At 43.6% G+C, this 12,945-nt stretch overlaps 1 protein-coding gene across 2 annotated transcripts in view; it reads right to left on the bottom strand.

Moving 5' to 3' along the window:
- Positions 1-12,945, bottom strand: part of LRRC34 (leucine rich repeat containing 34) — a 44,367-nt gene that overhangs the window by 27,556 nt on the left and 3,866 nt on the right. For both annotated transcript variants that reach the window (XM_077488012.1, XM_077488013.1), the window contains exons 2-3: positions 10,799-10,904; positions 7,075-7,187 (exon numbers count right to left, since the gene is read on the bottom strand). In XM_077488012.1, the coding sequence (XP_077344138.1) occupies positions 7,075-7,187; positions 10,799-10,902 (217 nt within the window). In that variant the 5' untranslated portion in view covers positions 10,903-10,904. The remainder of the gene's footprint in view (positions 1-7,074; positions 7,188-10,798; positions 10,905-12,945) is intronic.

Genomic DNA, 12,945 nt, shown 5'->3' with positions numbered 1-12,945 from the left:
ACCAGCAGGAGACCAGGATCTACGGATGAATCCTTGAGAAAGTGCGTTGACCACATACTCCTCCATGGCTTTGTCCTCTGAGACAGACAAAGGGTAGACCCGACCACGAGGGGGTATGGCACCAAGTTGAAATTGCGCAATCATACGACTGGTGCGGAAGCAAATCACCGGCTTGACCTTTGCCAAAGACATCGCAAAATTTATGGTACTCCTCTGGCAGGGCAGAGAGTGAAGGGGTGCACAAGACCTTAGCCACTTTCAAAAAACATGTCTCCCTGCATTGTGGCGACCAGGAAAGAACCTCAGCATGAAGCCAATTAAAAGAGGGGTTGTGCCTCTGAAACCAAGGATAACCAATAACCACCAGGAAATTAGGTGAGGAAATGACTTGGAATTGGATTATCTCATGGTAAAGAGCCCCCACGACCATGGTCAACAGAGCAGTCTCATGAGTCACCTGGGAAAGCTGTAGAGGTCTCCCCTCAATGGCAAGTGGAGTGGCAAATGGAATGGCAGCTGCAACGGAATTGAGTGCTTGGACACAAAGGCACCATCTATGAACAGGCCTGCAGTCCCAGAGTCAATTAGAGTATCTCAATGGATGACTCGGACCAAGAAAGTAACCAGTACCAGGGGCTTATCCTTCTGGATAACTGGGGACGTAACAATGCCACCTAAGGTCTGTCCCCTACAGTACTTCAGCTGCAAGCGTTTCCTAGACAGGTAGGACAAGACTTCCAAAAGTGACCTGCCTGGCCACAATAAAGGCACAATCTCTCCCTCCTCCTAAAGGCCCTCTCATCAACAGAGAGATGCGTGAAGCCCAACTGCATCGGTTCTACCTCACTGGCAGACTCGGTACCAGGAGGTATGGAAGGTGAAGGAGGCAAGCTCGGAGCCAAATGTAAAGTAGGCTTCTGTAAGCACTCCTTAAAAGAAGGTCTCTCTCAGAGTCTGGAGTCAATGAGGATGGCAAACATGATTAGACACGTGCACACTGAAATATTTTGTTTTGGAATTTCATTTTCATCCGAAAAATACATTTATTTAGTTACTCCCGATATTCATTTTTGTTCATTTTCTTTTTTGTTAAAAATTGCATATGTCCGAAAATCCAAATTAATTAAGGTTGAATCTGTCATTGAAGGTTTATAGTGTCTGTCGAATGTTCAAAGAAGATTTGACGGAGCAGCTAAACTGTATGACTCCATATAGTTTAGCTGCTCCATCGAATCTTCTTAGAACTTTCGACAGACACCATAAGCCAAAGATTCAATGTTTGTATGTTTTTCACTGCTTTGTCAAATCTTTGTTGTTCATACTGAATGTATATAGTTCAAACAGAAAATGGACTGGTGATAGTGATCACTGATCAGACAGGTAACAAGATAGGGTATATAGAATCTATATCTATAATATAGAATCTATAATAATAAACCCCCCCACAACATGGGCAGCCTCTGAGGCTATCACAACACTAGCAACACTAGTATCACTATCAGGTTCACAACACTAACACAATAGCAGCAGATTATTATGAAAAAGTTAAGTTGAACTGTAGCTTGCTTCACTATTGTTCTGCTGCTGTGCTTATGCTTAATTGCTAAATAATTTAGGTTCTCTGACAAACGGACCAGCTAAGATTGACTGTCTTCTGAAATTATTCAGTGTGTGTGTCTCTCTCTGCTAGCAATCGTAAGTGAAAGTAAGTTGGCTGTAGGTGTGTACTTAGTTCTAGCTATTTTACTGCTCCTCCTCTTTGGTTACAATCAGCCAATAACATTCATCATCATCATTCTTTTTATTTTACTTCCCACACCCAATTCCAGCGGTGATCTTTTCTCTCTATGTCGAATCTCTTCTCTCTATGTTGAATCTTTTCTCTCTATGTAGAATAATCCTGGACTGATAGAGTTAAGGTTAGGCACATTCGACCACAGGTTCGATAGACACAGATTGTTATTGTCAGCATCATGTGGAATCTCCTATCTATATCGAACTGTTGTCACAACAAAAATGAAAATAAAGCATTTGTTTATGTTGGATCTTTAGTTTTTCAGATTCTGCACTTACGTTATCATTTGTTAAAACGGTAACGAAAATACCTGAAATTCGGACGAAAATGCATTTGGGCGAAAACTCATGCACATGTCTAAACGTGATCAACTTCTCCAGCTTAGTGGGTATGTCTTGGGCTGCTATTTCATCTTTAATGTGATCTGAGAGGCCATGAGAAAAATCAGCCACGAGAACCTCATTATTCCAAGCAACCTCTGCTGCCAGAGTACGAAACTCAATGGCTTAGTCTGCAACAGTTCTCATACCCTGTTTGATGGACATCAGGCCTTTGGCAGCAGACGTGGAGTGTGCGGGAGCGTCAAATACCCTCTTAAAGGAAGCCACAAACTCCGGGTAACTCTGGAGAATGGGTTTTTATGTCTCCCATAGAGGGTTTGTCCAGGCCAAGGCTCTCTTAGAAAGTAAAGATATCCTGAAGCCTACTTTGCTTCTGTCCGTGGGAAACGACTGGGGCAGCATCTCAAAGTAAATATCAACCTGGTTGAGGAACCCTCTGCATTGAACTGGATAGCCCCGAAACACTGGGGAAGCAGAGCAGAACCAGACATACCCCTTATAGAGGTAATGTTCGAGACAGGTGCCAGCACAGAGACTGGAGCGGCAGCAGGGACCACCTGCAACACAGGTTTTACCAGAGCAACCACAGTGGAAGGTTCCAGGTGAGCAGTGTGATTCAGGAGCATCTGTAATGTTATGGCAAACTGATCCATGCGGTGATTTTGCTCATCCAATCTGGAAAAAATATTACCAACTAGTGAATTGCCTGCAACTTCTGAATTCATGGCCTTTGCCTACTGTCAGGAACCATGAATCAGACTGAGACAGAATTGCAGTAAAAATCACACTATTTAATAAAAATAGTAATAGACCACTTCCTGGCACACCCCCCCCCCCCCACCATGATGCTCTGGGGGGTGCTGGGAAATGGTAGGATGGTAGGATAGGCACCTGGTGCTTGGGAGGTTTTAGTTTGGTTGAATTGGTTGAATTGTTTTTATATATGTTTATTTTGTGTCTCACATACAATGGCTCTTGCTCCATTGCTGCTCACTGAGTGTCATCTACTCTACCACTATTAATCTCCTTTAATTACTTTGGCCGGAATGAACATGGCATCATGTGGTCAAGATACCTTTTCTGTAGTATCCTGTAATGTGCATGGCCTCAACTCTAAATTTAAGAGGTCACTTCTTTTTCAATATATCAAACAATATAGTCCAGCTGTTCTAGTTCTGCAGGAGACACACCTGGTGAGCAGTAAGCTAAGAGCTCTGAACAGGCCCTGGGTACAAAAGGCTTTTTATGCCTCTTACTCGACATACGTGAGGGGGGTTTCCATCTTAGTGCATAAGTCTCTCCTGTGTGTCATAGAAGCAGTTCACACAGATCCGCTGGGTAGGTATGTGATACTGGTACTCAAGCTATGGCAACACAGGTATGTCTTTGCTGGCATATATGTGCCGCTGCCCTTTTTAATCTTAAATTCTATATACTATATTGGAGAGGATCGTCCCCTATTGTCCTGCAAAATTTTTACTACTGTGAGATTTTAATTCCATCCTTTGCCCAGACCTAGATAAACCCTTACCAACTAAGTCTTTCACCGGGAGTGGTCAAACTGGACGTTATCTGCAGGTTACGGAAGTCTGGAGGTGGAAATTCCCATCCATCAAAACCTTTTCGTGTTTTTTTACCTCCTGCAAAACCGCATCTAGAATTGACTATGTGTTTGCCAACCCCTCTATGCTGACAGACATTCTAGAAACTGCCTATTTACCCAGCAGCCTGTCTGACCACAGCCCCCTAGAGATCACCCTGCATACTTCTGCCTCTCGTAGTGGCTCTATGTGGCTTCTAGGTGCTCAATGGATTTCCTAACCCGATATAACCAATCAAACCCAACTGGCCCTACGCAATTACTGGGATTCTAATGAAGGGTCATCCTCTCCTGAGATAGTATGGGACACCTTCAAGGCATTTACAAAGGGCCATTACATCTCAGCTATCAAGGCGGTCAGGTTGCAACAAATTCCTGCCACAACAGCATTGGAGAATGAGGTGGGATTGGCTTCTGACCAATATGCATTGGATCCTTCCGTCTCAAAACGTTGATGCGTTGCAGGCATCTAAACGCAGTCTTCACCTTCACTTAACAGAGGTTACTAGACTTGAAATGTGTAATACGAAGCAAAAGTTCTTCGAACAGGGGGACAGAAATGGCAGGCTGTTGGCGATGATATCGCACCATGACACCCCTAATACCATGATTACTGAACTTACTTCTCCCACAGGTGAGGCCATCTCCTCCCCAGAGGCTATTTTGCAAGCTTTCCGTGTTTTTTTTTATCAGTCCTTATATACCACCACACTACCCTTGGGTTTAGACCCAGAGAGTTTGGCATCTCTTCTGGATCCGGTAGCCCTTGGCTGGCTCTCTGATTCCGAAAGATCTTAACTAGTTGCTCCAATTACCACGGAAGAGGTTCCTGCTGTAATTAACTTCCTATCAACTGGCAAAGCTCCTGGCCCAGATGGTCTTCTGATTGATTTCTTTGTTGGAGGCAACATAACGCTAAGGACCTTCCCCTGCCCCATGTGACAGTACTCAGGCCCAGTGATATGCCGTTCAAGCAATGAGCACTGCTTTTGGGAAGGAATGGAAAAGGTCATATGTTTCCTTAAACCTAGAAGTACCATATATGTTACAAGGCTCCAGCTGGCAAATAGGGAAGCAGTGGAGCAGTTGAGAATCTACAAGGGATGGGATGGGCTAATGCTATGAATTGGCAATAGGACTTGTTTATTTTAAGACAGATACATGCATGCAGTGGAAAGCGAGATTAAGATGAGTAATAAGCATGACCAAGACAAAAACTACCACTCCCAGTCCCTGCCAGTTTATTTATTACTGGTCCTATGATTTTTTTCATGGGTTTGGTATTCCAATTTTAACCTAGGGCGCAGCCACAGCTGGTCCCGGAGAAGCTCTAGGCATGTTTGAGCTCGGCTCAAACTCCTCTCCTGATTGCTCGCCCCAGTTCAGTGCTGGGCCAGCTGTCCTGGGAACACATCCGCTGCATGCCACCAATCCCCCGATGTGTTCCGCTGAGCGCCCCACTCTCACATATCCTCACACTGGAATATCTGACAGTGCCGCTCCGTGACTGCTTTACTGTAGCCTCTCCCTCCGTTGCGGCCTGCGTGTCTGTGTGAGTGCAGTGGAAGGGGTGGGACGGGGCTCGTTGGAGATCATGGGAGCATGGGGAGAGGTGCAGCAGCTGTTAGCTGACCCTCCGGATGGCAGGGGACACCATGGAGCGGCTGGGTGGCGCTGGTGGGGACTCCTAAGCAATACTGCCCCCCCAGTGCTGAGGAGAGCCCTGATGTGATGGTTGATGAAACCAGGAAGAGCAGAGGTAAAGAGGAGGATGGATTCTCCCCGATCTACACTGAGCTGTGTGTGGGGGAAGGGGGGATGAGGGAGTAGCAGTCAGGTGGGTCAGTGCAGGGCTGTCTTTAAGGCAGGGCAAAAGGGGCAGCTGCCCTGGGCCCTGTCATTGTTGTGGGGCCCAAAGCAGCTGCCTCATACTTGCCAACTATCCCAGTTTACATTCCCTTGTCCCTTGAAGTTCTAGTCCTCTGCTGCTACTAATGCTGCCCAGCTCTGCCCTATTGTGGTGTACAGATGACTCACCTGCAGACCTGTGTTTACATGTAAATACTGGCATTCATATGTAAATAGCAGTGACATGCATATGTAAATAGCTGAGGCCAACTGCATTGATATGTAAATAAAGGCAGCATTCATAGGTATAGCATGCCATCCTGCAGTGAGGAGAAGATGTGCTGTAACCTATAGCAACCAGTGAGCAGTATTACTGTACAGCCAATCAACAAGCAGAAATGTGCTGTAACCTCTAGAAACTAATCAGTGAGCCTTAAGGAGTGCTGTAACCTCTAGCAACCAGTCAGTAAGCAGTAATGATATGCTGTAACCTCTGTGAGATTTTAATGCCATCCTTTGCCCAGACCTAGATAAACCCTTACCAACTAAGTCTTTCACCGGGGAGTGGTCAAACTGGACGTTATCTGCAGGTTACGGAAGTCTGGAGGTGGAAATTCCCATCCATCAAAACCTTTTCGTGTTTTTTTACCTCCTGCAAAACCGCATCTAGAATTGACTATGTGTTTGCCAACCCCTCTATGCTGACAGACATTCTAGAAACTGCCTATTTACCCAGCAGCCTGTCTGACCACAGCCCCCTAGAGATCACCCTGCATACTTCTGCCTCTCGTAGTGGCTCTATGTGGCTTCTAGGTGCTCAATGGATTTCCCAACCCGATATAACCAATCAAACCCAACTGGCCCTACGCAATTAATGCATGGGGGAAGGGGGGCCCTAAGAAAATTTTTGCCCAGGGTCCAATCAATATTAAAGATGGCCCTGGGTCAGTGTATGTGTCAGGTAGGTAGGTCAGTGTATGTGTCAGGTAGGTGGGTCAGTGTATATGTCAGGTAGCTAGGTAGGTCAGTGTATGTGTCAGGTAGGTGGGTCAATGTATGTATCAGGTAGGTTGGTGTATGTGTCAGGTAGGTCAGTGTATGTGTCAGGTAGGTGGGTCAGTGTATGTGTCAGGAAGGTCAGTGTATGTGTCAGATAGGTGGGTCAGTGTATGTGTTGTGTAGGTGTCAGGTAGGTCAATGTAATGGTCAGGAAGGTCAGTGTATGTGTCAGCTAGGTCAGTGCAATGGTCAAGTAGGTCAGTATAATGGTAAGGTGGGCCAGGTAGGTCTTTAATGGTCAGGTAGGTCAGTGTAGGGGTCAGGTAGGTCAGTGCAATGGTCTGGTAGGTCACATGTTTTACAAGGGCAGGGCAAAGGGGTGGAGCCAGGGGGCAGCAAAGTGAGGTTCCTAGGGTGTCAAAAATCCTTGCACCAGCCCTGAGCATAGTACATTGCATAAAACCACAACCACAACCTCCACCACAACCTACCTGCTATAAAGCTTTTCTGTCTCAGAACATAAGAAATAGCTAGGAAATCTTCATCCGTAACTCTCCTTCCTGCCACCAGACGATTATTTCCACACAATTTTAAATTGTATTGTCTAGAAGAAAAGATGAGACAATTCCTAATGAGCATGAAAATAGAAAATTAAAACTAAAATTGTTTATATTTTAATATGTACGTCGGGGTCCATACATGTTAGTTGCATGCTTATTTGGGTCAGCAATTCACTAGGTAGTGCAGCCATACTACATATGGCAAGAGATCTTGCACCAAGAAAAAGAACCCCACAATGGCAGCTGCTATATTTCAGTTTTCTGCTGAAAAAGTAAAAAATAAACAAAACATTTCAAGAAGAATATAAGGCCCCTTCGGGAATATAAGGCCCCTTTTGAGGTGCTTGAATATGCCGGACGCTTTTGAGGCGTTAGCAGGGACCTTTTTTTAAAGGTAATGCGATTCAAAAGAACCATTTTGAGGCACTTTTCGTGCACTTTTTGAGGCGGTTCCCATTAATGTCAATGGAGAGGGGCATTTTTTTAGCGCTCCAAACATGCTCCAAAAATGCTTCATGCAGGAATTTTTTTCACCACCCCTCCAGCGCACCGCCCCTTCAGCGCACCGCACCAGTGGGAAACATTCATTGATTTTAATGGAAATAGGTTTTCGGTAGCTTTTCAGGTGCTTTTTTTTGTGTGAAAGCACCTGTGTTTTTTGTGTGAAAGGGGTCTTAATGTGTAGAGCCTTTTCATGGAATACAGGCCTCTATTTTGATAGGCTGCATTTGTCTAAAGTAATGTGTAATTATTCCTGCGCTACCATGTATAATAAAGGAGGGAACTGCTGCAAACACCGAGTGTGGGTCAGACCATACCCACCAGAGAGTGTAATGTGTTAAAGAGGAAGTAAAGGCACTTGAAAAAATAAAATAAAAAAAGGAACCTGCAAGGCAAAGGCATAATGAGTTAGTGTGCATAGCATACTAGCTCATTATGAATAACTTACCTGAGAACGAAGCCCCCCGAAGTGGTCCTCCATCTTCATGTCCGCCACTGCCATGGATCCCGGAGTGACTTCCGGGTGTCGCTGCTCCGGCTCTGTGATTCGCCGGAGCAGCGATGACGTCCGGCTCTGTGATTCGCCGGAGCAGCGATGACGTCACTCCCGTGCATGCGCACGGGAGCTGACACTTGCGGCATATTGCCGCGATCTGCGGCCTGCCCAGTGCGCCTGCACCATAGACAGCGGTGGCTGTCTTTTTGTAAATATCTCCTAAACTGTATAGGTTTAGGAGATATTTCTTGGACCTACAGGTAAGCCTTAATCTACAGTGCCTTTGCGAAAGTATTCGGCCCCCTTGAACTTTTCAACCTTTTGCCACATTTCAGGCTTCAAACATAAAGATATAAAATTTTGAGAGTGATCATGGGCCTCTTGGCTGCATCTCTGATCAGTCTTCTCCTTGTCTGAGCTGAAAGTTTAGAGGGACGGCCAGGTCTTGGTAGATTTGCAGTGGTCTGATACTGCTTCCATTTCAAAATGATCGCTTACACAGTGCTCCTTGGGATGTTTAAAGCTTGGGAAATCTTTTTGTATCCAAATCCGGCTTTAAACTTCTCCACAACAGTATTACGGACCTGCCTGGTGTGTTCCTTGGTCTTCATGATGCTCTCTGCGCTTTCAACAGAACCCTGAGACTATCACAGAGCAGGTGCATTTATACAGAGACTTGATTACACACAGGTGGATTCTATTTATCACCATTAGTCATTTAGGACAACATTGGATCATTCAGAGATCCTCGCTGAACTTCTGGAGTGAGTTTGCTGCACTGAAAGTAAAGGGGCCGAATAATTTTACACGCACCACTTTTCAGTTTTTTATTTGCTAAAAAAGTTTAAATTATCCAATAGATTTCGTTCCACTTCACAATTGTGTCCCACTTGTTGGTGATTCTTCACAAAAAATAAACATTTTATATCTTTATGTTTGAAGTCTGAAATGTGGCAAAAGGTTGAAAAGTTCAAGGGGGCCGAATACTTTCACAAGGCACTGTAGGCTTACCTGTAGGTCAAAGTGGTTTGTAAGAGTTTACAACCACTTTAAAGAGTGGTGCTGCGCTGTTCCCAGAGAAATCAGAGAATCTGCTGCTAAAGGTAGCAGTATAAGGGTAAATTCAACAAGATGGTATACTGTTCCCAGCAGGATATAATGCTAAAGGTAGCAGTACAAGTACAATGGGGAAGTATGCCGCTAAAGGCAGCAGTACAAGTGTAGATTCAGTAGGTGAAGAGTCCAAAGGATTTTGCTAATACCTCAGTAGAAGTAGTATACAATACATGAGGATTAAAAGAAGGTTAAAAGAAGACAAATATTAATTCCAGTGCAGAAGTGCTAAAAATACCTAATAGCACCTTTTACATTCCAATTTCAAGTACAACGTGACATCCAAAATATCAAAGTGCAGAGTGCAAAAATAAATAAATAGGATATATAAATATGTGAAAAAAAAATCTATTGTGCAAGTGCATACAATAGTGCACAAACAGTAATAAAGGTGCAAAATCTGCAGTAAAGTGCAAAGTAAGCAATAGCACTATATAATAAACAATGTACGATCAGCAATGGGCAGTACACACAAGACACAAAAAAAGTGCACAATCAATAATAAAGTGCAAATTAAAACTTCCCTGTGCTAAGTGTAGCTGGCCTGTGCAAAAATGCAAACGGAGGTGCAAAATATAGCACAATAAATGGTGGTAATGAACTAGAACTGGTCCATGCACGTCCGCAGTGTGCAAGAAAATGCAATTTTGCACACTGCACATATTTATATATCCTATTTATTTATTTTTGCACTCTGCACTTTGATATTTTGGATGTCACGTCGTACTTGAAATTGGAATGTAAAGGTGCTATTAGCTATTTTTAGCATTTCTGCACTGGAATGAATACTTCTTTTAACCTTCTTTTAATCCCCATGTATTTTATACTACTTGTACTGCATTTGTCTAAAGCCTCAGATCTTTCTCCCGAAATAAAGTGATACATGTGTGACCTCTAAATGTGACTCCATACTTAGAATACTTCCAGCTGATGTTATAAAGTCAGGATGGCAGCACAGTGGCTAAGTGGTAAGCACTTCTGACTAGCAGTACTAGGGTTGCAGGTTCAAATCCCAACCATAACACTACCTGCCTAGAGTTTGCATGTTCTCTCTGTGTGGGTTTACTCTCACACTCCAAAGACATGCTGGTAGGTAAAGTGGCCCCAGTGTATAAATATGAGTTAAGGACCTTAGATTATAAACTCCTTGAGGGCAGGGACTGATGTGAATGTACAATAAACGGTATATGTAAAGTGCTGCATAAATTGATGGCACTATATAAGTACCTATAATAAATGGCAGCAAAGGGCCTGGGTTTTTAAAAACAGGTCAGCAATGGTCATATTTTTATCTCAATAGATGTCTGAATTATGCCAAAGAGGTAAACATCTCACTATGACATACATTTGAGGCAAGTGTAAAATCTGATGGCTTAACTGATACAGTAGCAGGTAGAAAAGCTAGTTCATAAACAAACCCAGTGGGAAAGGCCACATTCTTCATGTCTAGTGATAGCATAGTAATATAGTCATGGATTAACCCTTTTAAACAATGCAGACTACTCTTAGAAATGTCAGTTAACAAAATGAAGTCATATTACTTACTCAGACTGCTCCAGCTGTTGCAGCATTTCCTCAATAAAAGGGTTAACAGGTTGGTTAAGTTGTGTACATGCTGCACTGTACTGCTGGCTCAGGCCCGTTGCCATGGCTGAAAAAAAAAAAAACATTATAATTAAATTTACAGGTTTTAATGCATGAACCTCATTTACAAAGGCGTTAAAAATAGGTGTAGTTTTACCACACCCTGACCACCCACCTAAAAGATAACATGCATCTTGCTCAGTGCTGTAAACAGTGCTGTGCCACCGACACAATGCTTTGCTTTATGGCCAAGGAAACAATCATACCCGCTGTTGTATTTGGTGAATGGAGCTGTTTCACAACCACAAGCCACAGGATTGGCCAGTGATTGAAGCATGGTATTTTCACCGAAAATCCCTATTTGGTTTAAAAAAGGCCACTAAGAAGCTAACAGTAACACCTTCTGAATGTCTGGCAGTTGCTTCTCTACCGTACTTTGAAAAGCGATCCACCAGCTACATACAGCTGCAAAGTGATGGAACTAAAAATATGAACATTACATACAAAATAAAAATTTTTTTTTAATAGGGCCTAAAATATATTTACTTGGCATTTTAATAATAGGAAGTACTTGTTATGACATGTCTACTTGTCTGTGCTGGACAATTTTATTGTAGCCACCCTGTACTTTAGTGGGTGTCTAATTTTTTTCTTCTGGGTAGTAACTAACCCGGGACAATTGTTAGCTGCTTATTGGGTCTCTCACTTATGTTTTAAAGTTGCTACTGTTATCACTAGGTGTCACTAATGCCTATGGCTATAGTTATGGGGCACGGCAAGTCTTTTGTTATTAAGCCTTTATGTCCCTTCTGGCTCCCATTAATAGTTATCTGCGACAGTACATGGTGGGAGAGGTTATAAAAGCTCAGGGAGTGGCCTGGCAAGCTCTCTCCCTCCAGGCCTCAGCCTGGAGAGGACGTGTTCAAGGTTTGTGCTGTGTAGGCTTTAGCACTATTGGCCTAACACAGGTTTAGCTGAGCAGCCCTGCCTCATTGAGGAGGGAACTTTGATGTAGAAGAGCCCAATGAATGTCTGCTGGAGGGGTTACGGTTGCTGCCCTGAGAGAGCCCAGGTCCTTCTTTAGCCCGATGATTGTCTGCTGGAGGGGGATAAAGTGTCTGCTCTGGAAACCGGGTTGCTATGGGATACCTTATCCTAACCCTCTCTATGTAAGCCAAAACAATAAAACTTCAAAATCGTTCCTTGTTGTGTAATGCTCCCCACTGTGGCAGTGGATCTAACCTGACGTAAATGCTAGCGTTCTACCCTCTGGAGATGAGACCACTCTCTCTCTTCCCCTATGCAGGAGGAGTGCTACATTATATTTTCATTTACACCAGTGCACTTTCAGTCAGTTAATTTTTTCCAAATATTTTGCTGATAATGCCACCATAAATTAGGTGTAACCTGTTATTTAGACAACAGTGCACACTCCTGTTAAGTGGGGTAATTGTTTTTTTTGGTTGCCAATGTCACAATTTAATCTGTTTTAAGGCAGTTCAAAAGACATTCTAATGTTTATGGGCACCAACAGACACAGTCATCTTGTGGTTGTGGGGAAAAAGTGTCCAGACAGGTTTCAACACCTCATTGGATTGGATTGGATTTGTTTTCTACCCACCTCCAATTTCTCTCCTCTAACCCATTGGAGATGACTGCAGCATTGAGTCTTGCCATCACTAAATCCCAAATATGTATCTTAAAGCAGAACTAAAGTCTATATATAAATAAAATGTGATCAGACAGGCTCTTTATTTCAAGAGACATGCAATATCTCTTCTGCAATAAAATAAATCTAACTGCCTGCCCTTTTTAAAATTTACACTAAGCTGCATATGTGCAGGTCACTTTACATTACAGCAGCACAGTGCCAGGATGACTGAACTTCTGTACACGAACTGTTTAAAATAAAACTGGGGAAATGATGTTGGCACTGGCCATAGGCCTTTTGGGTATGGGATCATTGGAGTAGAGCTAAGTATTGCAGACCCTCTGTCTCTTGGCTTCTGGCTGGGCTCCTCTCACCCCTCGAAAGAGACCCTCTGTCTCTTGGCTTCTTGCTGCGGCCCCCCTGATCCCACTATGAGACCCTCTGTCTCTTGGGTTTT

The sequence above is a fragment of the Lithobates pipiens genome, unplaced genomic scaffold (genome assembly GCF_037356315.1).
Source record: "Lithobates pipiens isolate NorthernLeopardFrog02 unplaced genomic scaffold, aLitPip1_a1.2 Scaffold_18, whole genome shotgun sequence".
Classification (NCBI taxonomy): Eukaryota; Metazoa; Chordata; class Amphibia; order Anura; family Ranidae; genus Lithobates; species Lithobates pipiens.
The sequence above is the reverse complement of the archived record's forward strand: the minus strand, read 5'-3'. Positions and strand labels throughout refer to the sequence as shown.